The sequence below is a fragment of the Anomalospiza imberbis genome, chromosome 6 (genome assembly GCF_031753505.1).
Source record: "Anomalospiza imberbis isolate Cuckoo-Finch-1a 21T00152 chromosome 6, ASM3175350v1, whole genome shotgun sequence".
NCBI classification, from domain to species: Eukaryota; Metazoa; Chordata; class Aves; order Passeriformes; family Viduidae; genus Anomalospiza; species Anomalospiza imberbis.
In genome coordinates, this window is record NC_089686.1 from 21,337,250 (window position 1) to 21,365,068 (window position 27,819).

Sequence of the window (27,819 nt, forward strand, 5' to 3'; positions counted from 1 at the left end):
TGTCAGGATTTACTGCTTTTATTCATCAAAACCTAATTGATTTGCCAAAGATCAAACAAAGTCCATGACGGAGCAGGACTAATGCAAGTGAACTAAATAGTGGACTATGTTTTTGTTGGTGTTTTGGGGGTTTATGCAGATGAATAATATTTTGGTTGACAGCTTGTCAGTCAGACAAGTCTCTGTCTTCCATCTGCCACAAAGATGAATAGTTAGCAGCATACTTGCTGGTTCTGCTTATGCACTGGCTGGAAAGAATGAACCTTACAGTAGGCTCTCCTCACCAGCAAACTGGAAACAACATTCCATGCTTCTCTTTCCCATATGAGTCTGTGAAAACCTCTTCTAACTGAGATTTGAGCTTGGGATCTGAAGGTTTTTAGGCAACAGCTTTTCCCTGCAGCGCATTTGACAAAATCTTCCTTAGCAACGGTCTTTTCTCATCTGATACTGTAACACACACCAAATAAATTGTTTCTAGTTTGCCCAAACATGGAGTTTGTTCCACAATTCTTTGAGAGCCAGAAAAGAACCTGAAATATCAAAATGTTATTTTTACACCATTAACTATTGTACCCCTTCTAATTCAGTATGAGTTATTATAGCAAGTAATTATATTGAGAATAAAACAAAACTTACTTCAGTAATCAGTGCCTTGCATGTTGTATAAATTTATTCACGTACTCACTAATTAGGAAAACATATCCAATCATTAACAGAATTTAGAAAGAAAAATAGGTCTTTTGAAGTAGGAAGACATTTCCAGGGTTTTATTCTGAGGCATACATTTCCCAGATTGATTCAAGCTAGAAGCAGAAGAGCTGGCTAGATCATGGAGCTCCCTCCCCTTCCTGTCCTCTTACAAAGCATACAAAGCATATTTCACAAAGTGTAGAGGAGCCTGGCCTTGCTCTATCATTTTAGCCATCCTAGTTTCCAATGCCTAACAGATGGTATTTCCACCCTTTTCTATGATTCCTGCTACAGCAAAATAAAGAAAAAAAAAAAACAAAAAACAAAACAAAAAAAAAAAAAAACAACAAAACAAAACAACAACAACAAAAAAAAACCACCACAACAAAAAAAAAAAAACAGCTAATTGTTGTGATAGTATCATATTCACCATTTTTCTTTCTTAATTTAACCCAATATTCCTGTACTGTACAATTCCCTTTCCTTGGGAAGGCAGTCCTCCCATCAGAGCTGATTCATGATCCTTTCCTCAAGTTATCATTTACCAATCAATATGTACTGAAATCAATATGTACTCTTCTAATCTTTCTCCATAATTCCTTGCTTCAGCCTCCTGATTATATTTCAACTTATTTTGCCAATTTCCTTCAAATTGTTGGATTTTACTCTAAGCTGCACAACAGTGCTTTCTTTGCACCTTTTATACTTGTATTTCTTGAATATACATTTCTACTTGTGCGGCTAGGAATAGTCCTAACTGGCACAGGTGTAGCTGAGTACCCAATGGCACTTCATTAGTACACAATTTAAGTGGTGAGGAGTTGATATTCAGGCTTTATTATCTTGGCAAAGGTCAATGGGTAAAACTATTTAAGGCTCCTTTCTTGTGTGCTCTGTAAATCTCATATCACTATCGAGTTAAATACATCCAGCCAATCGCTGACACACCACACAAAATTTCATCATTTGTTTAGTGCCTTATAAAGGGCAATGAATAATTTTACCTTTTCAATGCCGAAGGAACAAGAAAGTTTTTTCCCCCTTGAGTGGCTCAAGTACTATAGCATTTGATCTATAAAAGGTTGCTTGTGTATCTCAAAAAAATACAGCATTGTGTCTCAACAACCACATAAGGATTGCAATAGCACTGCAGGTGTAGAAAAGTAGAGAAGACAGAAAGTTACTGGTATTTTAAAAGAAAATATCTGACCTTTATAGATTTTAATTCACATTTTGGGTCTAGGCAATGTTGCTCTTTTGGGGATATGAACTCAAATTATCAACACACAACATCAAGAGTAGCTCCCATTTCTGTACTGATGAAGAATAAAATACTCTGTGTCAATTAGCAATAGCAGGAAAATTAGTTAGATAACACAAAAATAAGTATCATTCATCAGGTTAGGTTTCTACATGTTCTCACGGCAGGATGCCCATTAAGATTAAGAAAAACTATGAAACAGAAGGTCAAGTATTAGCAAAAAGTACAGATTTTGCTGGTCTTTAGCTTTTCTCATCCTAGAAGCTGAAGCTCTTAGTGATTCATGAATTTTTCCACATTGCAACCCTTTTATGATTTTGGAAAGTCCTAAGTATCTGGCTTTTTGGGGAGTTTTTTTTTGCAGCTGGGGAACATAGGCATAGAAAAATGAACTTGCCTGTAGTTATTTAAGCTAGAAATAGAATTCTAAGGCATGTCTACATTGTATACTTTTGTGAAGCAGCGAATTAGTGAAGTCCCAATATGTCAAGACTTGCTTTGTGAGAAGCCCTGATCAGACTTACTCTTCAGCCTGGCAGAGATGCTGAACTGACATGACACAACTCACCGCTCATCGGCAGGTAGTGCCACTGTAGCAGTCACCAGATGGTCATGCAAAGCAAACAGGACTACACACAACATAGCACAGGATGCACTGCAACACAGCTTCTGAACAGCATCTGCAGGGCAGCTTTGCAAAGATTTCTGAGTAACAGCATTTGTTGTGCTTTTACCCCAGTCCATGGGAAATCACTGGTTTTTAACTATCACTGTCAGATAACATTTTCTTAATCTTTACTTTTTCCTTAAGTTAAGGCTTATACAACTTCAATTTGCCTTATTAGCACATCTACTAACTTCTTCTATGTTTTAGTCAGTTGGAGATCCCTGGATTCTGATCAGACACACAGGGAGTGATAGTTGAGTGAGCAATGCTTGGTAAAAGAGAGGCTGTCCCGTGGGGAGCTGTGTGGTAATCAGCTTTTCATTACTGCATGCTGAAAGGCCAAAGTGATTCACGAGTGCTCTTCAGAGTGGGAAAAGGGGAGAGGAAGAGAAGATGAAGGAACTCTGGTCCTGATATGAATTATCTCTATCCTATCACAATATATAAGTATTTATCTTTAGAAACTGCTAACCAAATATCCCAGGACTATATTATCATGTCTGCAGAGATCTGCAAGTATTATTTTAGAGATATCAGATAGCTTTTTCAAGGTGGAAAGAGTAGCTTAGTGCCCTAAGAGTCTAACAACTAAATTAAGCAATATCTTAGATCCAGACACTTAAATCCCAGTAAATGAAATCTTCTCAGAGTCAGGGTTTATGGCTAATTACATTTGTAATCTTGAATCTTACTGTAGGTGCCTTAACAGTTCCATATCACAGTTTCCCAAAATATAAAATTATGATGATATCAATCTCAAATACTCCGCATATGGGAAAAATGGCACTAATTTGTATAGGATCATTAATCTGCATCCTTATAACTAGTTTAATGTGGATTTATTTAGCATATTCTGATAGCCCAAAGACAGGTAGGGATGTCAACAACTACCTGTCTTTCTCCTAGATATGACCTTGTCTGCTCATTTTAAGTTTGAAGGGTCCCCCATGAGTTATCTGTATGCAGAGGTACAAAAATTCACCCAAGGCTCTGTCTCTGGCTTCTACAGAGAGAGAGGTAATACTATGAGATTTGGCAGGCCCCACAACACTATGGCAGAGAACAGCCTGAAGTTCATTGCCAACTCATGTTTCAAATGGGTTACAGTTCACTGCCAGAAGAGAAAACATCTCATTTCCAAATACAAACAGCCTCATGCCAGGACCCCCAGTCCTGGCTGTATCTGAGTGTTCTTCCTTCCTGCCCTGAGGCTCCCCTAGGTAGCCTTCACTAGGAAACTGCTCAAGTGTGTAATCCAGAAGCAACAATGAAGCAGGAAAAAGCACAGCTACCTGCAGGCACCCAAACAGATGCTGAACTACAGTCCCTGACACGCACAATCTCTTCAGTGCATAACAGGATACTGCCTTTCAAGGGATCAACATGGGAAAAGATGGGTGCCACCCAGTTAAATAGGATTTTATTGACCAACACTTTGATGGAGCACATTGATAAAGCATCTCTCCATAATCTGAGTGAAAGGTGTCTAGGAAAACCAACTCACAGCAAAGGGGACATGGCAGCTGTTTCAAAGCTGCTTCTCCTGAAAGATTTACTGACTGAGCCTTGGCCAGTGGCACAGACTAGGGTAGGAACTGTAGGCGACACACACACAGACACACAAAGAAAGGTAAATGATCTGCATTTTGATTTTTACAGCGTCTAGGAAAAACAACAGCGTAAAAGAGAATAGATGGGCTCAGCAAATCATCACCAGCCAGAAGGAAAAGACAAAAGAAAAAAGAAATCACAGCAGTGTAAATCAGTCAAGGAGAAATGGCTAAATGAGGATACTGATTGCTAATCTGCATCCTGTCACTCTGACTTTATAAACAGGTGAGCTAAAGAGGCCATGTGTGCAAAAGCAGCCCCATAAAAGCACTGTTTTTCCCAATCTCATCTGTATTCACAGTGGACCAGGTTGTCACTTTATGGCTGCAATGTTCCTGTTTCTTCTACAGGTCCATTAGCACTGTGCACATTGCACAGTCAATACCAATTCCAGCCTACATTTTTCTGCCTTTTTTATTTGGACACAAGTCCTTCTGTCTGCTGGATTCATTACTCTTTGACATGGCTATTTGTAGTCTTCCTTTATGTTTTGATTATTTTTTAAAGCAGATAAGTGCTTTGACTTAAATACAAAAGTTAAAATACAAAAATTACTTTATTAAAAGATAAAGTGAAAACAGTGAGGCATTTAAAAATGTCATGATAAATTATTTCTGTTTTTCTTTACTTTAATCTTTTTTATTTTTCATAATTACTTTACTCAAAAAACTTGCAGGCTATAAAATGACCCCCACCTCTCCCCCCCAAAAAACATCAGCGTTTTGTTCAACACAGCTCTATTCATTCCTTTCCTTGTCCCCTTTTCCCACATCCCAAGAAATGTTTCAGGACATTCTTAGTTCTTCTGCACCAGACCGGAAAGTGAAATTTGATCAAACTGGAAAGTGGCAGAAGGAATCTGGCAGGCTTAGGGGAATGGCATACAAGATTTAGAACATACAGAACCATGATATCACCTCAGTAAAAGGGAGAGCAACAGCCTGAAACAGGAATCAATCTCCACCCTGCTAGAATCCAGAATTCGGGACCATCCCCACCTCCTTCACCAAGGTGGCTAAAGGCTGCTCCTTCACACCACAGTGGTGCTTCCAGCATCAGACTGGGACTGGTGAAAAGTGAATTGCCAACTATTACCTGTGCCTTACTTTATTCATACCCTCAGATGACCAATCCCATGTTTAACATGAAGAAAAGATGAAATTAATAAAAACACAACATTGAGACAAGCACCTTGGATGCAGTGCTAAATCAGACTCCAGTAACACTTGACAGGGAAAGAAAGGCTAAAATTCATCACTGGTCAGTCCTCCGAGAGGACAGAACAATTGAATGCAAATGTAGAATAAAGGAAATTTGTACAAACTGGATATGAGAACTGACCAGCAGAAATGGGGTAGCAGTGATTTGTGGGGTTTGCATCAAAAAATCAGATTTCAACAGAAGAGAACTTCACTGAAGAAATGGCAATAGAATGGTGGAAACCTGGACGTTTCTATGACTGGGAACTGAACTGTCAGGCTTCCACATCTAGGAGCCAGAACCAGTACAATAAGATTCATGCAAAGACTCTAGATATTTTGAAATTCCTTAGTATGCCAAAAAGCTTTCCTTTGATCTATTTTTTTCCTCTTTGGTTACAAACATTCTCAACAGAGAGATTAAAAAAATACAGAACTATAAAATATTTGAGACCGTTTCTGTATTCTTGCTTCCTTCCCACTCTTCAGCAGGCACATGCCTTTTGCCAGTCACTTGTTCAGAGGGAGATCTTGTCCTCACATGGCAGATGATACATGCAGCACAAATTCCATTTTGTTCTGCTTAGTTCAAACCTTGCTCTGCTCCCGGGCTGGGTGCACTAAGCTGCCTCATGGCTCTGTGTCTTCAGCAGTTTCACACACAAAGGAAAGGAAATCAGAGCTACAGAAGAGTTCCTCCTTTCACCCTTCTACTTTGTAGCTCTACCAGACCAGGCAAGTCAGAAAGACCGACCTATTTCCTAACCTCTAATGCAAATACTTCTCCAAGAGATGACTAAGGTATACAAAAGAGAGGTACTCTATATATTTCTCATTCTACGTACAAGCCTAGGGCTCCAAGAGCTGTCAATCTAACATGCTTTTCAACTGAAGGGCTGAATTGTTATTTTCCATTTTACTGATTTAATGAAAGGTAGTGGATAAAAAAAAATCACTGTTTAAAATACCATATTTTTCTTTCTCAGCAGGTTGAAATAGGGCCTGTGGGTATTGAGGCAGTCAAACTGAACTAATTCCACATGATTCCATTTGAATCCTAAACTCTGGTGCTTTGATACAACTTCCAACAGTAATCTCCCTCAACCTTCCCTGCCCTTTCACCCCCTTCAGCAGTATTACAACATGAAGAATTACAATTCTTCCTTGTTCAGAAATGGAAAAATGCTGCTGCTCACAAGAACACAAGATTAATGTAGCAGGTAACCCAAAGGGTCCAGGCTGAACACAAGAGGACCTCGCCCTAAGAGGCAAAACTTTAGAAGTGAAAAAGCTGTAGGACATATAAAAATGGAAGCATCATGAGACCAATGACACTTATTATGGAGCTGTTTTTCTTGTACATACTCCTTGCTGCTGTGTCCTTTTAGTGGGAAGACTTTTGCCTTAATGTGATGGATATCTCCTAAGTTTTATGTTTTCTCTATTAACAACTCATTGCCTATAATCACAACAGAGAAGGAAGTCACTCTGAAACTCGAATTAGAACTTGATTCATCAAGATGCAGTTTCCCTCTTTGCACCTTATCTCCCAATTTTAACCTCTTGTTCTCAATTACCCAGGGGAAAAAAAAATAGAATTCTAATAAGAAATAAAAACTATGAGTATTATCTTTCCTTTACACATTCTCAGATGCCTTAGCATTGAGAGTGTGAAGGGTTTCCCTCTGGAGGGCCATGCCTTGGAGTCTGGTACCTAGCAGCAATGGATTCACTAGGACCACCCTGTGGGCTGCTCTGTGAGATAACTGCATTTGAGACAAGACAGACAAACCAAGCAGACTGGGGGCAGCCAATATACACCACCAAATAAGATCTTTCTATGCTTGTGGTGATGGCTGTGCTTCTGCATATCCTTTCCATATCACATAATAGCCTCATCCAATCAATCAAAGTGTCCAAGGGACGACTGCCTATCTCCACATGCAGAAAGAGTCAATTAAGGGAGCGTCATGAATGCCAAGTCTTTCCTCTCCCCCTGAGATGAATAGAGGAAAAGAAATGAGACAGAAAATGCACTGTGCCAGTGCCTGCCTTTAAGCACGATGGCTTTGACTGGGCAAAGCAGGGAGATAGAGAAAGCTAATTTCACAGATAACATCTCCAAGGTCTATATAGTAATTTTAAATATTGGAAATAATTTTTCATGACAAATGAATCTACTTCATCCTGGCTTCTTCCATCAAGATTTTCCCTTTAATTGTAAGGACAATTGGCAGTCTCAGCAGAAACACAAAATGGTCTGATTGGAGGGTATGGAAAGGAAGTGGGGTATAAAGCCACAGGGACTGAGTTCAGCCACTAAGCTATAAGAGATTCAAAGACAGAGAGGTAGTCTGAAGCAATTCTTGAACCTAGTGTCATCAGTTAGTCTCTGGACACCGGACAAATCACAACACATGTGGTGCATATTCATAGTAAGTTCATTCTGGATCATGCATGTGACATGCTGTGAGACTTGACTATTAATGATTACCGACTCAAAACATTTGCCCATTTGGGGAGGCATCACAGTGCTTTGCTGAGGCAGGTTTGCACCCCTGGAGGAAGGAGGGGAACTTTTGGCTGTGTAATGGCTAGTCTGCATAAGACAGAGAGGGTGAACTGTCTCTGCCTGGAGGCTGCAAACCAGTCTTTGAGGCTGATCAGAGGCAGACCTCGTGGAGATAGGATGCTGTCTTTTATCATGCCAAATTGCCCTCCCTCACACATCCCAACCCCTCCTCCAGGGGAGGGTCACATTCACACTTAGACCTATTGATGTCAGAGGCAGCTGAGAAGGGAACATAAATCATCAAAGACTCTCAAAGCACCCCCAGACTCATTTCTGTCGCCTTCCACCAGAGGACTGAAATCTCCTTCTCCCAGAGGAGGTACCTGAGTATTCCCACAAAGTCAGGGTGTACTTTAACCATTGGACTTTGTGTTTTGTTGGCTTCTTCCCCAATCTCCCAACAGATCAAGATGGATCAAGACCATTATTTCCAAAAACAGAATCTACAGATGGCAATAATGTATCTTTTTACTCTTATCCTTTCTTTCTCTTGCTTTCTTTTCCCTATGCATTTTCTTAAGTAATATTTTTATGCTTTCATGCTGCTGTATTACTATAGATAATAATAACCAAAACTGCTACATACCTGCTTTCCATTGCAATAGTTCTAAAATAAACCCTACATACATATATATATATATATATATATATATATATATATATATATGCATATTTTCAAGCACTGACCATTCAGTGTCCTTTCACTGTAATCCACCCAAAAGAATCTATTAACAAAAACCTGTGTTACTCTTGTCTTTGTGGGGGAGAACCATAACAAGCCATCATGTGTCTTGCAGGGGAAAGATATCATGAAAGGGTAAAAATGTATTTTCCTTCCTTCATGATGAATTACCTCTTCAAATTATCTAAGTTTTACTAAAATCTGCCTTCCCCTGTGTGCTGGTTTTTGCTGGGGTAGAGTTAATTTTCTTCACAATGAGTAGTCTGGGACCATGCCTTGGAATTGTGCTGAAAACAGTGTTTACCACATTGAGATGTTTTTGTTATTGCTGAGCAGGGCTTACACAGAGCTAAGACCTTCTCTGCTGTCCATACTGCCACACCAGTGAGGGGGCTGAGTGTGCACAAGAAGCTGGGAGGGGACACAGCCAGGACAGGTGGCCCCAGCTGACCAAAGGGATATTCCAGATCATGTGTCATCCAGCAAAGAATAGAAAGTGGGGGGAAGAGGAAGAGATTTGGAGTGATGGTGTTTACCTTCCCAGGTCACTGTTACATGTGGTGGGGCCCTGCTCTCCTGGAGATGGCTGAACACTGCCTGTCATGGGAAGTGGTGAATGCATTCCTTGTTTTGCTTTGCTTATATGCGTGGCTTTTGCTTTTCCTATTAAACTGTTTTTATCTCAACCCATGAGTTATCCCACTTTTCGCCTTCTGATTCTCTCCCTGATCCTGCTGGTGGAGGAGTGAGTGAGTGGCTGCTTTGGAGCTTGGTTGCTGGCTGGGGTTAAACCATGACACTGTGATATTCAGGCAAAACTGACCTGCTGTGACAAGCTGCCCTTCAATCTGAGAGTTATCTGAGCAACATTTTGTGCCTTGACTTATTTGTGGCTTACATTAAGGAGAAACCATTGTTCTGAACTGTCATTTATAAACCAGAAGAGAAACAAAAAAATCACTATAATACTGGTCCTGTAGAAGAAGCCTATACTAATAAAAGTATCATGCTCTGTAAGCATTAATCAAAAGGTCTTACCTACCCATCAACATCTTTATTTGTTGCTGTTCTAGTGTTCTTTACAGGAATTGACAGTACACAAAATCATACAGTTCTGAGTAATCATATTTTCTTGAACTGGAAGGACCTTATGAAAGCTACACTCAGCAATAAACAGCCAGAAGTACAGAAGTTTAGAGAAAAACAGCAAAAATTATCTTCTTCTGTGCCACCAACTAACATATTCAGATGAGATGAAGAGCACCTGGAGTATAACAAATTCACATGCAGCACGGAAGTCAAGAGTGGCCTTAAATATCAAAAGCATATGATGATGGAATCAGGATGAAGAAACAGGAGGAACACATGGATTAAAAAATCATACCCATAACATTGTACTATATAGGAGAGACAATCAGTTGGTTTTTATACGGTCTCAGATTTTCCAGCTGCTCGGCAGATGCTGTTGGAGATTGTCACATCAATGAGACTCTTCGAAGTTAAAGTTCAACAGCATAAAATCCATGAAATGGTCTTTTCCCAAGCAGATGTAATCACCCTGACTGCAGAATTAACTGTGCGCTCTTCTATACTGAGGATATCACAAAGGCACTAGAGTGCAACAAATGAAGTTACTTGTCCTGGAAAGCACATATATTCAGAGTGGCTTTTGACTGAATGTATACATCTACAGACAAAAAAGCTATAATGAGTGGTAAGGATCACAATATAAATCCACAAAAGTGAGAGAGTTTGAAATTGTTCCTTAATATTGTTTCTCTTCCCCTATATGCCCACCTTGGCTGCACTGTCCTTATTGGAGCTAGCAGGACATCTAATGAATATCTTGGGAATTGTTTGAATGTTAGCACAGATGTTATCCTATAGAAGATAAGGAAAGAATTGTAAGATGGAGGATACATAAAAGCCTAATAAGCAGAATAATCCAGCATTTATGCAACAAATAGTAGCCTTCTGGTCTGACAATCAGTCTCTAAGGAGAGATACAAGGGAGCTAATCACATAAAGCCAGGTGCTTCTTGAGAAGGACTGTGAACAGCATCTTCCACAGTAGTAGCTGTCTGGGCCAGCCATAAAGGGATCAGCCACAAGTGTTACGAATGGATTGATGACAAGTGAGAAAATTAACTTCTCACATAAAATACTCTTAGGAAAGTTAACATTCTTCAGATCATGTTTAATGGAGATTTTACCATAAAATTAGTGAGAAACAAATTGAGATGGGCGTGAAGGAATTGTATGAAATTTTTTTGCTAAATTCAGATGGAATTTTTTTTCTGCAGTTTGGTGATAATTTGGGAAACTCTACAATAGGGACCTATCTGGTACTAGTAAGTCAGTGAATAAATGAGGTCTAAAACAGGCCTATTTTCTAACATCTTACTTTATAGCATAAAATCAGAAGAATTATTCTGATATTTTGATTTTCTTAAGTCTTTGACTGTTCGAGATCTAGCAAGAATTAAAAGAATTATAAACGTTGCAGCAAAGACTTTTCTCCTAATGTGTCCATCTCTCCTGGGAACCATCAGTTCTACAGGAAAATCTATTCTTGGCAGTTATCTAGCATTTCCCTGCATATTCAGAAGGTCTGGACAGTCCAAAAAAGCATCAACACTTATGAGTTGCTTTAAACAGACATTCTAAGATGTGATTATCATCAAATATCTTCACTAAAATTAAAAAGAAATCTATCCTTCTACTTGTGCTTGAGACAGCAAAGTATACAGTACTTATCTTGTGTAGTAAATGGTTCTGTAGCATTTCTTATTACCAGTAATTTTACAACATCTCCCTTCATTGCATACATAATGGGAAGAAGTGTATTGTCATTAAACTTCTCTTAGTAAACACTGCTGCAAAGGTACTTGGCAGATAATAAAATATGCAGAACTATACTCAACATCAGCATTGTTAACAGCAGATGTGTTGCTGCTCACAGAGAGTTTACCACAAAATACAGAAGAAGGCAGCTTTGCCCAGGATATTAGCTGTCCATCTGTGATCCAACAGAAATGAGCACTTATTCCAGCCCTTGGGAGAAGAACCAGAATGGGATATTTTTGTCTTTCTGCAATAAACACTGAATGCAGCTCAGCAGAGGAGATGGCTGGAACAAGCCTTTTTTTTTCCCCCTTTCCCTGGAAAGGACTCGGGCTGTGTCCAATTCTGAGCAAATACCTTTGGAGGTTTAAAATCTAAACCTCAACATCTTTTATTTCAGTCTTAAATGATCAGAAGTCTCATATCAACCTGCCTTTTCCAATACTATATACTTTTTCAAAAAAAAATCCAAGAAAACTGCAGTCAAATCACTTAAGTAGGAGAAAATGTTAAAAAGTGAGTGATCAACAACATTGATTCTCATTGGCCTAAAATGATCTGATTTTCAGTTGTCTTTTGCTTTGTGTACTTCCTGGGCTCTGGTCTTCTGCAGTCACTCTCCTAGTGTTTCAGTAGGAGGAAAGGGTGCAGAGAGTTTTCAAGATCCACCAAACAGACCTCATGCATCCTTTTGAGCCACTGTAGCAACAGAAAACAGCTAATTTGAATACAACTCACATTCTCCTTCTCCTGCTTACTTAATGCCAGGGCTTTGAGATCCTTTTCAGAAAACTCCAGGGTACTTTGTAATCACAGCTAAGTAGTACATCATCCTCCACGAGCCAGATACCAGCTCCTACCTCCAACATATTCAGTGCAATTAGCAGGGAGTTGCAATGACCTGATGCAACTGATGTCAAACACTCACAAATTACAAGACAAAGGGTAAAGACATTAAGTACTTAAAAAGACCCACCAAAGATCCTTCACAACTGCTGCACAAGCCCACACTTCCCACTCTCCTGCATGTCTGTAACAGTCCTCCAAGCCCTTGCTGACAAGACTTGCAACTCACCCTAATTTCTCTTAGGTTCAATTTGGACAGGCAGCTCACATTCAACAGGAGGAAGCATGGTATCCATCACATTGAAGGAATCTTTTTTGTTAATTACCTCAAAGTTTGCCCTGCATCTGATGATCAGAAAGCATTTGGGAAGCATTCCCATGGGATTTCAGATATTTTAGGTCCTTTATTTCAAACTAACCAGCAGAATAGCAGACCTGTTGAAACAAGGTACTTCAGAAGAGAGAGGCTGCACTGCAGACATTCTTCTCTGGTACTCTACTCTTTCTAAAACTCTAGGATGCAAGAATGATTCAATACTACCAACAGTACAAGCACCAAGGTTTGGGGATTTTTTTCCCTAATGCCCAGCACGCCACAACCCAAAACTAGCAAACTCAGAACAAAGTCTCAGCATGAACTTGCAATTATAACTTTCATCGTAAATCCACTTCACTGTGCCTGTGATTCATTTAAGAGCTATCCAATACTAAATTAAGTTTAGGAGTCTTTCTGGCATGATTAAATCTTTCTCTTCACCATATTTAACAGCAGTGCAAGAGAGCTCAGGGAGCAGGGGGAGGTGAGATCAGTACCACATTGCAAGGCAGTCAGAGCATCACTTGCAGGAGGAATTGTGTCCTGTCCATTAGCTTCCTCTCTGTTTCCTTCCTTTCTTTACTGTATTTGCAACATAGCCACACTGCGTTAGACTGCTTAGTACAGAACCATTATGGAAAGGTGACAGAGGATGAGAAGCAAGGCTTTAAGAAAATAACAGTGTGTTTCCTGGTCATCACAGTCTCTGGTGAAAGGCGTGAAATGGGGACCATATCAAACTAACTGCCAGCATTTGCTACTGCCTTCGCTCAGCCTCACAGCCTGACACTGAGCCCTTATGGCCCATGAAAGCACAATCTGGTCTTTTCCATGTCTTGGCCCATCTCTTCCATGAAACTTCAACAACCAACTTGTGGTTTCAAGGAGAAACTACATTCCTATTACTAGAAACTATGACACTTTCAGACTGCTAACACCTTTGTCTGCTTACATCACTGCCAATACTGAAATAATGACTAGATACTGGAATTGTAAGAATGAATTTGAGGCCTTGGCAGCAGTTCTCTGTTCTCTTCCCTGTCAAACTCCATTACAGCAAGGTTTCTCTATCTGCACAAAAGTACTCCCTGAGAGGACCACTGTAAACAAAGTCTATGTTGCATCCAGTGTAGCTGGCTTAATATACAGAGGTGTTATTTCACAACAAGAAAAACTCCGACAGGCTTTAGATAGAAGTGACATACTGAATACCATGAATTTGTATTGTTTTGCCATGAATAAAAGGAACCCAAACTTCTTTTCTAACTGACACAATCAATGTCCTTTTTAGTCCCTTTTAAATGTATAATGTCCTTCATATCACATAAAATTTATGAGAAATACAGCATTATAAATGTAGAAATCCTATACCTGGAAGGTGGGAGATAGACTTTATCATCAACAACAAATTGATCATCTGCTTCTCTTCCAAGAGTTGTACGTATGTGCATCCTGTTTTCAGTACTTTAACTAATGTTAAGTATGCACGTTGCTTTGTGATAAAGATTGATTTTCCTGATAGTCACCAAGCACAGAAGATTCTTTATTCGAGGCTCCCCTGCCCCTTAACCCTTTATCATACATCTTGGGCTGCAGGAGTTAATCTCCTCTTTTAGCAGGACAGAAGTGTAAGAAAACAATTAAGTGAGAGATGGCAAACTGGAAAAATGGGCCAGTAGCTGTCCCATATTAGAAGATCTAGCCTGCTCCTTCTTCATTCCTACCCTTATGCACCAGCCTGGCTGCCCCCTGGTCCTGAGGCAGCTCCTCAGTCCCTACACAGCAGTGCCACTGTGGCATGGCAGAATCCCTCACTTTGATTCCCCCCCCAGTCTCCATCTCAACCTTACTCTTTCCAACAGTGTTAGGATCATAGACCAGATGTAATCAGGACATGAAATAATCCTTGGGTGTCAGACCAGGAAAATGAAAATAACATTGGTAGCCTGCAATGCTTTTTGTTCATGGATACAAAATCAGTGGGCACTAAGGCAGTTATTAGACATTAAGCATTTATATCAGAGGAGTATGAAGCTCCTATGTAACACCACATAAATATTCTGGACTCAAATGCACTTCAATTTGTACAATTTTTTCATGTATCCAGTCTCAAATATTTATTCCCTGTGAGATGCTTCTCACATTTCCAAGGAGTGTCAGGCATTATAGTGCCATGTTTTGCCTGACACTGGGACTAAACCAGCAATGGGTCTGTGGTTTCTAGTTAAAGACAAAATTAGTTTCTCAGGATTAGGACCTTTGCCTACATTTTTTATACTGTCCTGAACTGTTTCATCACAGTTTTGTTAACCTTAAATACACTCTGATTCTGAAACATATTTATTATGAGCTCAAGTTCTCATGCTAGACATTAATTCATAACTGTATCTCCCTAATTTAGACTGATGCACATCAGAGCACAGCCAAGTTACAGATCTCAGGCCTGACTTGATATTAATTTCTCCCAAATTAAAATGCCTTTAACATACTGATTTCTTTTCACTGACAATAAAAATAGAAAAAGCTAACGCCATCAATATATAAAGGTATATGACATGAATCCTGCTCTGTATGTCACTGTTAGCTTTGGATTCTCTTCTGAGAGCCAGCTTTAGGAGATGGGCATGAGACAGACTCCACAAAGCCTCGAATCACAGAGCTGGTGACTCCTAATACTAAATAGATACCAAGGACAAACATACAGGCAATTTTTGGGGGGGAACAATGCATTTACGGTAACGCTTCCTTTTATCATGTTTGCATAAAACCTAATCACACAACAACAGGCCAAAACAATTCCCAAGACTATGGCTAAGAAAACTTCTATCTGATGTTTCCCAGAATTTTCAAATCCCAGGTAGTCAAAAGAGAGAACTGCTGAGCCGACATTGACATAGCTGATGCCCATGAATATTACATTTTCACCCATGTTCCCCCAGCATGGATGGCAGTGTTGATGCTTCAGCTGTTTTAAGGCCTACTGCCAATTAACTACTATTGCTGCTTAGGGCAATATGCAATGAATTTCTGGCTGTGAGCAGTTTTATGAACAATCACAGATCTTGTACTTAAAAACCTAAAAATCTGATCCATATAGGAAGAATTTTGGTCATTAACAAAAAATTTCTGCAATGAAGAAAATCCTCTGTAGAGTGAATGAATTCCAAATCTCAGTTATGCCTAATATTTTATGTATTGTAGCTAAATTTCATGTTCTAATTCATAAGTGGCATGCTACTATGATTAATATTAAAAATGCATTAAGTGGGAAAGGTGTTGCTCAAATATTTATAGCACAAGTTCAAAAATATCTGAATTTCAAGTTCTAAGACACATGGTATCACCATGGTGCCAAGTAAGGTGATATAAAGAAGGGACTGAAAGCCCTAAGACTCTGCTAATGCTTTACAGTTATTTCTTGGGTGTACTGTGAATGCAGTTTAGCCCGAATGCACTGCTAATGGCCAAATATTAACAGAAAGACTGGTTTAAATGTAAGAAAACACCCTCTAGGGAGGTGGGTTTTTTTTTGGAACTGATCTTAGCCCCATATTTTCTGTAAAACCACTCACCTATCTCATTCTGATGGTGGCAGTAGCATAATAAAGATAACAACAATTAATGGAACCACACATATACTTAAGAAATACATAGTTCAAATATCTTCCATTAGTAAATCCTTTCTATGTGATCTATAACATATAGAAAATTTGCCTGCCTACACAAGCCTCACCTGGGCCTCATATCTCCAAATGACATGTCTTTAAATCACAATTCTGTGTGAGAATCAGTAAGATGCAGAGACTCTCCCATGAATCTCCTACGGATTTGCCTTACCAGAGATGAACTTGGAGACATGCTGCTTTTAACACTATCCCATATGGCTTTACTCATAAATAGCCACCAAGGAAATTCTACTAGACAAAGAAACAAAAAGGAGGCCCAGATAGAACTGGGATTCATCATCTGTCCCATGCAGGAAAAATCTCCATAACTGAAGCTCACACTTGGTAAAGTTTCCAGTAATTTGTTTGAGACTTCTCACATGCAGCTGTATTTTCCACCTCAGGAGACAAACCATACTTAGCTAAAGAAACTCTGGAACCTGAAGACAGGATCTTCAGAAGGCTTAGGGAGGGAAGTGACCAAGTAAGTTCATAAAACCAGGGTGGAAAAGACTAGAAGGAAACAATCAGAGAATAAAGTTTTCCTACTGTGGGAACTGGAACTTAGCATTGGGAAGACCAACAAGAGCAGGGAAGAGTCTTGTGGGAGCACTGGATTTTGTTCTTGTTCTCATGCACACCTTCAGCTTTGTGTAACTGAAGTCAGAAAACACAACTTACCTCGCTCACATGTTCTACCCCAGTAGCCAGTGCCAGTGCAGTCACAAATGAAGCGGTTCCAGCCATCCTTACAGACTGCATTGTTCTTACACGGGTAGCTGTCACACTGCTTGGTGCTGAGGCGGGAGCACGAGGACTTGACTCCGGCAGCATTCTGCGCCTCTGCCAGCTGCCGGATGTTCTTGCTTCGTCCATCAATGAACAAGTCTCGGATACAGCCGACATAGCCATAGTTCAGCATTGCTGTCCAGAGCTCTGTGGGAAGGATGAGTCCTGCCCGGTTCTCTGGCAGCCCACCCAGGTACATGTCACCTTCCAGATCCAGGATCTCACTCTCCCCACTAGCGGTGAATGGGGTGCGTCGGCTGTTCACTGATATAGTACCTAAATGAGGAAGATAAGGAGACATCAACACTTCAACTACAGACTCAGTTTAGTTCATTTTTTTCCAATAACTGAGTGAGGTTTAAGGTTCAGCATAGGACAGTGAAGATTCTTTCCTACCCAAATGGCATTCTAACAGAGTCTTTCACACAGCTCCCTCTCCTCCTGATCCACAGGTCCTAAGTACTTCCATACAGTGACTGATCATGCATCTGTATCCCAAATTGCATTAGAAAGTCAGAAGCATAATAATTCAATAGATAAATAATAGCATGTAAAATTTGAGCATTATTCAGTGGTATTCATCCAGCAAAGGAAAAACTTATTGAGAACACACAGGAGTTTGGCATAAAGACTATAGAGAAAAAAGATATGCAAAAGCATTTTAATTCCCACTATATAGGTCTTTCAGAAAACACTCCATCAGTACCTCCAAATCTGGACCTGGATGATGGACCAACATAGATACATTTATAAGTGACATGGAGAGAATGGCTGATGCATTGGAGCAAGCACTGTGTTACCATTTAGAGAAAGCATTGCAAAGTGGAGCAAAGGACTGATAGCAGTGTTTGATGTAAATCAAAACCAATAAATACAAAGTCCTACACCTGAGTCACAAAAGCCTCACACATAAGTACATGCTAGTGACCAGCCAGCTAAGGAGCAACACTGCAGAAAAGGACCCGGAGACAACTTGAACATGAAATAGCACTGTGAACTTGTAGTGGCAAGAGGCATGAGCTGCAGTAAGGTGTCCTGGTTCCAGCCACAACAGAGGTAATTCTCTGCAGTAGCTGGGAGGGGCATGGCCAGGGGAAGAAAGTGAGCAATGTGATTTGCAGAGTCTCAATGGGACCACTGAATGGGAGAGTACCATTCTTAAGCCACAATATAAGGGAATCTCCAACTCCATAGAAAAGGACATTTTTTGCCACAAAAGTGGTCAAACACAGAAAAAGAAACCTCAGAGAGGTTTACCAGACTGAAGGCATTCAAAGCTCAACTGCATACGACCTGAAGGAAGTCTAGACTGAAACAGAAATCTCCAGAAATTTGTCCCAAAGTAGAATATTGTATGGCTTTGCAAAGAAAGTTTTCTGGTTTCCATTTTATACAGGAGAATTGAGAAAGAGAGAGACAAACTTATATCTGAACAACAGTTATTATTAAAACTGTGATAGTTTCCATATGCTTCAAATCAAATGTGGGTATAGTGCTCTGAGGTTATTCACATGTATTTCAAGAAATTGTCCCAGCACATAAAATAATCAGAACATATAATACAGAAATATAATCAGAATATGTAAAACAGGTACAGAAAAACAAAGTGACTTGTTTAAGGTCAGACAGCGTGTCCAAAGAAAAACAGGGAACATAACGCACATCTCTCACATTCCAGAATGGTGCACTCTTCTGAAGAGCATTCAGCAATTTATGTGATAGGGATATCTGCCCACTAGACACTCATCTAAAAATCAGCAATTCGCTCTCCCTAGCTATAAATCATCACATTGAATTGCCTTGTCATTAAGACAGTCTGTCTTCAGAGACACTATCCAAGCTTTAAGATTAATTCCACATCATTGGATTTTTATCAGACACCCCTACAATAAGGAAGAAGAGTTAATAGAGTTAACTCTATCTATTGTCTCTGTGAGAAAGTAGAGTCATGTACACACACCTTTTCTTCAGTTGTAAGAGGTATCTTCTTAGAGAACTGTGTGATACAGACACAAGATATTCCATGTGTGTGATTTTCCATAATAATTAAGGAATAATATTGGAGGCAGCAGAATGTCAGAAGCAACAGAGGCATTACAAATTAAAGGCTCAAAGAGAACCACAGTTATTTGATGAATCATTTTGTATCAACAAGCTAGAGCACCACAGGCATTTTCTCTTTTATAAAATAAGGAAAGAGAAAATATGACAATACACATACTCTCACACAGGCAGCATGTCACGGAGCCATGGAAACACAACTCCCCTTCCAGCATCTCCACTGCTATTTCTCAAAAGCAGCCAGTAGAGTACATATTACGCTAAAGCTTAGAACCAAAACACTGGAGGGCTGAGCTCTAGACAGCTGCTACTGTGGAGAGAACAAACATGTGCAAATGCCACAAAGGTAAAGAAACCCCCTAAAAGACAAGAAATATTGAATAATATGAAGTAAAACCTGGAGAAAGATGGTGAGATGATGAACAAGAAATAGGCTAGGCAGCAACCTAAACATTCTGAGTCTTTTGTGCCCTGCAATAACTCCTGCAAGGAGATGGCACTAGTTTGGATGAACAGCGCTTTTAAGACCAAGCTGCTGAGATGGAGAAATTCTGTATTGATCCTAGAAAGGCGCACTCGCATAAGCTGACATCCTTTTTTTTTTTTTTTTTTTTTTCCCCTTCAGAATACCATGTTTACTACTCTGCTTAGAGTAGATCCAAGTCCATCTTGAGAAATCAGAAGCATCTAAACATCTCCTCTGCAGTGCCATCTCCTCTTTGCGCTGGACTGAAGAACACACCAAAACACCCCCTGAGAGCAGAACAGGCACACCAAACAGTGCATTGATACAACTGTAAACCAAACCATCTAGTAAGATTTTTAGTGTCTGATCAGGTGGGAAGTCATGTATGTTTTGTAGCTGATGACTAGCTGAAAATATTGTCCTGTGTAAAATGCCCACTGTTTCCCAGCTAGAAACTATGACAGGTTTTGTGAACCTGGTGGGAGCTTTCCCAAAGGACAGAAAGGTTACAAGACATTAGGTGTTCATGTCCAAGCTGCCAGTTTCTGTCAGAGTAGAAATACAGAAACAGGTTTTGTTGCTCTGGCAGTCAACACAGACCAAAGCATACACAAAGCCTAAGGGAACTAGAGATGGTTATCTGAGCATGACTTCCAAACTTCCCTGCCTTAGTGCACTGCAATAGTGAATATTTGGATTTTTAAGATATTTTAGATCAGCAGAACCTGAAGTTTTGGACTGTTAGAGAAATGGGGAAAAAGTCTTCAACTCCTTTCTCACACTTATCCAAAGTGTCATTTGATAATAGTGACTGAAGGTACAATGTGAAGAAATCAATGTCAATATCCTGGTTTTCTCGGGACACAAGACATCAGTCGTTAGGATCATTAACTAAGTATTCATTGTGAGCAGTGAACACAACTAAATAAAAAGGGAAAAAAAAAAAAGACAAGACATCATATGAACACATTCTTTCTTGTTGAGAAAAATGTTTCAAAATCTGTTACCTCTAATCAGTGTCCAGAACATCATAAACCTCCCTGCCAAGCGACAAACAAGTCAGTCCTACAGTGTCATCCATCAAGCAGCAATGTCTCTGCCACACCCTCCTGTGAATGTGTCCAAATTAATACATGTCCCTCTTGGTATGGTTTTGCAAACATTCATTGCATAGAGCCTGTGTCATTCCTGTTGCTTCTCCCTTTGCAGCTGTTTCTTCAGGGATGAGACAGTCCCCAAGTGAGTGAGCAAAACTGAAGTCAGTATGAAACACAGCTAATTGAGTTTACCCCTGGAAGTTAATTAAATTTTAGCAATTCTAAAGAAATCAAAGCTCCATTTATTTATGGCTTCCTTTGTAAAATGGTCCTATCGATGTCTTTAGGAGATAGCAACATATAACCACACATATTTTTACATATATATATATACATATATATATATATAAAAATATATACAACACACATATTAAGTCCAAGCAGAGCACCATGCCAAATACAAAGAAACTACTTGCATCATCAAAGGAAAAAATAGCTTCAGGCAAAGATCTGTTCAAACAGCTAGGCATTGCATGGTATCTCAAAGTCAGCTCTTCTAAAAACTCAAGGGAAGCAAATTCTAGCACTGCATTCCCTGTACTGATGGTATTCAGCAACTGGAAACATAAAATTAGGGACCTAAAACTATCATCTGGAGATCACCAGACAAATCTCAAATCCACTGGCAAATATAAGCAAAATTCCTTTTGAAGTGAAGGCTTTGAGATACCAATGGTTCAGAAAAAATTGAAGTACAATTGTTATTCTCTAGATGAAGCTAGAGTAACTGAGCTTTCTTTTTTTCCTCCACAGTTTCAGAGTCGATCATGAGTATGTTAGCTTGATATTCAGTACTGGAAACAATAAAAATATCTCTTGGCAATTGCATGGTAGGTGTATTTTTAGAAATAAAGTAAAACCCATATTTGAAAATCAGAAGCTGCAAAGAAAGAAAAGAAATATCCACTGAATGTTGTCTCAGATTTTAAGACTAGAATCTGTCATTCAAAAGAGTAACGGAACCTAACTCAAAACTACGGGATACTAAAGGAAACAGAATGGGATAAAAATGTTGATCTGTTGCCATAATTTTTTACTGGTTATGCCCATTACTCTTATTTTTCTCACAACAAGATCCCAAATGCAGAAACCCAAGGTAGATCAGGAAGAATTTCTCAAACTGAGAACAATGGTACTGAAGGACCTTAAACCTTACCATCAAAGAAATCATCATTATAACTATGCATGCAATTGCGAATATATGTCCAGAATATCTGAGGATTGTGAATAAAACATTAATAGATTACCTCTGTGATGTGCTATTCCAAGTTCACACTACACATTTAATGAAAACATTTAATGAAAACTATTCACATCTTTTCCTTGCTGGATAAACACCACTGGAATAACACTAAGCTTTGTTAAGGAGGTGACTCATATCTAACAGGTTTTTAATGTTCTGAGAACTAATACATATCCCTAGGTCTGAATCAGAAATACAAATCTATTTAAGAAAGAGTTATAACTTTACCCGATCTTCCATCTCGTTGAATATCCACATGGTACCACTCTCCATCATTGGCTTTCTTCTGGGTGGCTTTGACTTTAATGGTCCCAGAGCCCATGTCCAGCAGCAAGTACAGGTTTCCATCTAGGAGCTCAACTGCAAAAAAGTCTACCTTTGTGTTTTTCTGGCTCCTGGTATCTTTTCTATCCTGAGGCTTGCCGTGGGTGAAAAGGATCAGTCCATTGGGTTCAGTGGTTCGGAAATCAAATGAGATGGAGCCCATCCTCTTGGTATTCCACTTAGGCAGACTAATATAGGCCTCAGGTGTCTCAAAGCTGATGGGATCCAGTGTAGCCACATTTTCACATATGAATTTCACTTCCCCATAGATCTTCATCTTAGTATCACCAATCCGTGCCAAGCGAGACAGCTCCAGACGAATGTCATTATTCTTATAAACAACCTGCCAGACACAAGGAAAAGTATCATACATCAATCCTGCATACAATACAAATACCCCAATTACTTTCAGCCATGGGAGATAAACTTTTCCCAAAAGGCAGTGGGGAGAGGAAAGGAGAGGGTGCAAGAGTCTGACAACATGACAGAGGGAGTGAGTTGAACCAGAAGAGTGTACAGAAATGACAGCAATGGGTACTTTGCAATGACTATAGATCAGATAAGCAGTCAAAAGAGAATATTTAACTGAAGGGCAGTGAGATCAATTAACACTGCCACAGGCCCACTCGGCTGTAAAAGCTTCTGTACATAAAATCCAGTGTGTGTCTGGTATCATGCTGTTATATTTGCATAAATCCCATACAAAATACATAACAAAGTGTAACCTCCATGTCCATCTCTACTAGCCACAGCAGGGAACTTGGTACCACTGTCATTTCTCCATTATTCCTATAGTCTACTTAACTACCAGGAGAGAGACACAAAAACCTTTCAGCAAGTTTCTGTGATCTGTTAGTGATTACCCTGTGGGTCCTGAATTTAAAAATAACAAAGACTTAAAATTTCTCTGAGCAAGAAATCTTAGATCACTACTGACACAAACTTGCCATTGAAATAGCTCTATAGCTTACCCTTACTTCAAGACACCAACAATTTTTGTGCTAACACATAAAAACCTGTACATTTTCAGTGCCTGGACTCACTTTCTCTGGGTTAAGGACCAGAACTCTGGGGTCTATTCTTGCTACATGGATTGAAATTAGCCAAGAGAAGAGTCTCAAACAGGCAAGCACTCGTGAGCATGTCTGGCTTACTCAGGAGTCCAGACCTACTCTTCTCTTTCGCTCAGGTACAGACTGAATTCCTGGAAAGCAGGCTCTTCTCTGCCTTATGCCATTCTCACACAGGCAGGAAATGGAGAAGGCACAAAATCGAAATAGTTGTAAACTCTACTTCTTCTCAATTCCTTTCCATGCTTGCTAAATGCAGAGCTGGCATGTACAGCAAGTAAAACCACTCCTGCAAGTAGCACAATTTTTATTGAATTCTTGTTCAGTGATACTACTGAAGACTCTAATTTCTTCTAAGGAGTTATTATTCTAAAATACTTTGTGTCTATCAGATATAGCATATATATACACATGTTTGATTTCTGCTTTCAAAATCTTATCAGGATGAGTTGTCAGCAATTTGCTATGAAAATAGAAGGGAAATGAGATATTCATTGTTACTTCTACTATTAGGACAGGAAAGTCAGAAAAATGTGTATGTGGTAAATATTAAAAGGCAAGTGACAGAAAGAATGAGGGATAAGCTTATAAATTAGGTAATTTCAAGATGAAAAATAAATTAAATGATGATTCAATAAATTCATAGCTATCAAAAAATTTCCAGCATTCTCTAAGCATTAAAGGAGAATTTCCCCAGTGTAGTCAGATTTTCCTGTTGCAAAGGCAAAACGCAGAGTGAAAGGAGAAGCCAGCTGTTAAATCCCATTTGGAGAAATGGCACAAAGCTCTAGCTCTTCCCAGCAGAGGACAGTATTTACCCACAGTAACTGGTTTTGCTCCAGTAACATGCTCTGCCCTCACAAAGGCATCAGAAACATCAAGGCTATTAATATCTGCAACAGGGATAAAATTCATTTTCAATTTATGGGACTGTAGTAGTTTTATGCTACAGATTAATCATGTCAAATGCTCTCATTAGAGAGACCATACACCTCCTTCCACTGACACAGCAAGGGGGTGCATTAGAGCCTTCTCTCTCTTCCCAGACAATGAGGTGCACCTCAGTCAGACTGTAGTTCTGAGCACTGCATGAAGTCCTGTCTCTGCTTCTCAAGGAGAAAGAGGAAATAAATAGAGCAACTAAAAGGATGGAAAAGGATGCTTTATGAGGATAGGCTGAAAAGGCCAAGCTCATATTTAGAGAGGACTGAGAAAAATATGATTGAAGTTTACAGAAGATGGAGAAGGTTAATGTAGAACTTCTCTTTGCCAAACCCAGCAATAACAGAGTTAGAGGCACTTACTGCAACTTGTATGAAATCAGCATAAAATGGATTTTTAGAAGTTCTTATTTACACAGAGGGTAGTGAACTTCTGGAACTTGCTGCCAGGGGAGGTCATGGAAATAAGGTGCAACAGACAACACAAAAAAAAACCAGAAATAACAATGGACAGCAAGTCCACAAACTGATACTGAAGGAAAGAGGAAGGAGCGCATCTTCTAGGAATTGTAAACCAACAGCAGTGGGTGCTGTGGGAATGTAAGGGAATGCACCACTGACAGCAGCTATGGTCATGTGCTCTCCCTAAATAGCACCTGCACTGTTGAAGACACCATACTAGGTGCATGGATTGACCATTCTTCAGGCCCACAAGGGCTTATGATTTTGGTGCACCATTGCACTTTTGGTTTCACCACAGCATGAAGTTGCTTTGCTAGGCAAGAGAACGTCAGGCCCGAATGAGCTGTGCCTTTAATGATTCTAAGGAAGGAGAGCTGCCCTTATAGGATACCACTAACAATTGGTCAAACCAACACTCCTCTAAACTGCATCTTGACCTAGTCTTCCCATACATGAGAGAAGCAGACAGACAGCACAGTACCCTACATGATTGATGGGCGGTGCTGGGTTGTATCTAGCCATGACTCTGATCTGTTTTCACCTATCTCTGTGGGTTGCTGTTAAGGGGAATATCATATGCACATAAGCAGCTCCCACACACACCCAAGCCATATACAGGTTACATCTCCCTCTTTGATGTATTTGATACTTGAGTAAGAGGTCCCATCTTTTCCAGGAAAATGCAGAGGGTTTGCCTCTGAGTTTATTTGAGGTGTGATGCTGACTGCTTTGTGTTTCATTAATCATACAAGGACCACAGCTGGAGAATCCTTGAGACAGAATGCCTTCAAAGGAACCAGAAAAAAAATACATAAAGTTAGTTGTAATCAAGAAAGTGACTAACAGTGAAGAATCTGAGGCCAAGAATGAAGAGACTAAGAAAGGAAGCACAAAGGAAGACCTGGAGACATGAGAAAGGTTGTTGAATAGACACAAGAGAGTTCTGAATTCAATCTTTACAAAGAAATCTACTCGCCCCAATCGGAATCTCTGTTGTTCAAATGTCATTCTAAATTATTTTCTTTTAAAAAAGCCCAGAACAAAACACCTAACTTGAGAAATCTAAAAAGACACCTATGTTTATGGAAGAAGTGCAAGTGTTTCCATAGGTGACTTGAAGTATTATTGACAGACACATTTGGACATCAACATCACAATGTATAATCAAGTACATCAGAATTCTCATAACAATAAAAGAAAAGGATAGAAATAATGACTGGGTGTAAAACTAATGTGAATCCTTGACAGGAACAGAGAAATGTTAAGGCAGCTTCTGATAATGACAGTTCAATTGTTAAAACCAAAGGTTCAGGATTGAGGAGGGAATATAATTAAATTACTGGTATGGATGTCCCATAGTAGAGAACATTCAAATTCAGTCTGTTTAACAGGCAGAGGTTAAAATGTGATTCGATTGCAATCCACAAGTACCTGTGCAGAAAATGGAGTTTGGCAAGAGAGGGGTCTTCAATGTATGTGACAAAGGGACAATGAGATCTGAGGGCTAGAGATTGAAGTTAGAGAAATTCACGTTTTAAAATATTACTTATTTTTACGTTAGGGTAATTTGCTAGTGAAATAATTTACTACAGGTTATAGTGTGTTCTCTGCTACTGGCAAATTTTAAATTAAAATAGTATCCTGCTTTCTCTAAAAGACATAGTAAGACAGGAATTAATTATACAGCAAATCAGCCTAGATTATCATAATGGCTCTTTCTGGCCTCATAACCCATGAATCTTTGTATTTTAATGAAATGAACAGAGGCTTCAGTGCAGTTTGCAAGACAGATGATGAACATCTTCCCAACAGCTAAAACTGCCTGGTAAAGGAGAAGATGCTATTGTCAGTTTGGGTCTGACTTGTCATCAGTGCTTTCAGCCAAGCTTTTTTTATATTTTTACATGTTTGGGATCCTACCTTAAAACATACCACTAAAAAGGAAGGCAAGAAAAAAAGTCTTGGATAAAAAAAACTGATTCTATAACTCAAATATATAAGCTTCAAGAAATAGTTTCTTAGAGTCACCGGCTGCAAGTCAGAAAAGATACATTTTCATGTTTCACTGAGCAAGGGTTCTGTCAGCAGTAGAATCTACATCTGCATAGCACTTCCTACCTCCTAGTCTCATTTTATGAGCAACCTCTGAACTAACTTGAAGGCTCCTCAGTATATGCCAAAATACCTACTGAAACTCAGTCCTCTAAATTCAAATGAGTCCATGAGTGTCTCAGAATGTTGCTCCTCTCTAGGACAGTCTTCTAGAGCCACAAAAGCAACTGAGAAGTAAGTAGAGCAATGAACGCAGTGCCCATAGACTTCTCCATTTATATCAGGTGCCTTCTGAACAATGCCAGTCTTGCATGTTAAAAGAGACACAAGCTTGGACTCATCCCAGGTCTGATATGTATTTCAGAAAAGGTCTAATGGAGTCAAGGACTTGATTCCTGATACAGACATAGATATCTTTATTTGGGGAATGAAGGTGGAAAGAGAAAGGGGAAGAAAATTATTAGCAAAAGCTATGCACAGAGCTTTTGAAAAGTCACCTTCATTCCTCCAATCTTAAAATCACTTTATATAGCAAAAAGGAAACAAGAATAAGGAAAACAATTGTTTTTTCCTTTTCCCTGGGGACTGTATCTAAATACACTTTAACAAAGGAATATTGATCATTCAATGCCTTTGTTTAATGAATTAGACTAGTATAAATGGATGGTCAGGAGGGGATAGTCCAGATACACACAGTCCTGATAATCAGCAGTACAATTTCATTACATCTAAAACATTCTGAGGGGAAAAAATATACACATTAAATCATGTTTCCTATAAATCTGCTGAGAAAGAAGAGCTTGTTTTAAGAAGAGCTAAAACAAATTCACAATCTAGTTTTAAGGTTTCTTTAAAATGGCAACTCCGCAATTCTGAAGCATTCAAGGAATTTCTCCAGCTAAACTTCTTATAAGTTTCACTCATGGGTTAATGACAGCTCTAATCAGATGGCTTTTCA

The 27,819-nt window shown here is 39.3% G+C and overlaps 1 protein-coding gene across 11 annotated transcripts in view; it reads right to left on the reverse strand.

Annotated features, from left to right (window-relative positions):
- Positions 1-27,819, reverse strand: part of NRXN3 (neurexin 3) — a 968,667-nt gene that overhangs the window by 645,727 nt on the left and 295,121 nt on the right. For all 11 annotated transcript variants that reach the window (XM_068192702.1, XM_068192711.1, XM_068192712.1 and 8 more), the window contains 2 exons: positions 22,241-22,679; positions 17,038-17,421 (listed from right to left, as the gene is read on the reverse strand). In XM_068192702.1, coding sequence (XP_068048803.1) covers positions 17,038-17,421; positions 22,241-22,679 — 823 coding nt within the window. The remainder of the gene's footprint in view (positions 1-17,037; positions 17,422-22,240; positions 22,680-27,819) is intronic.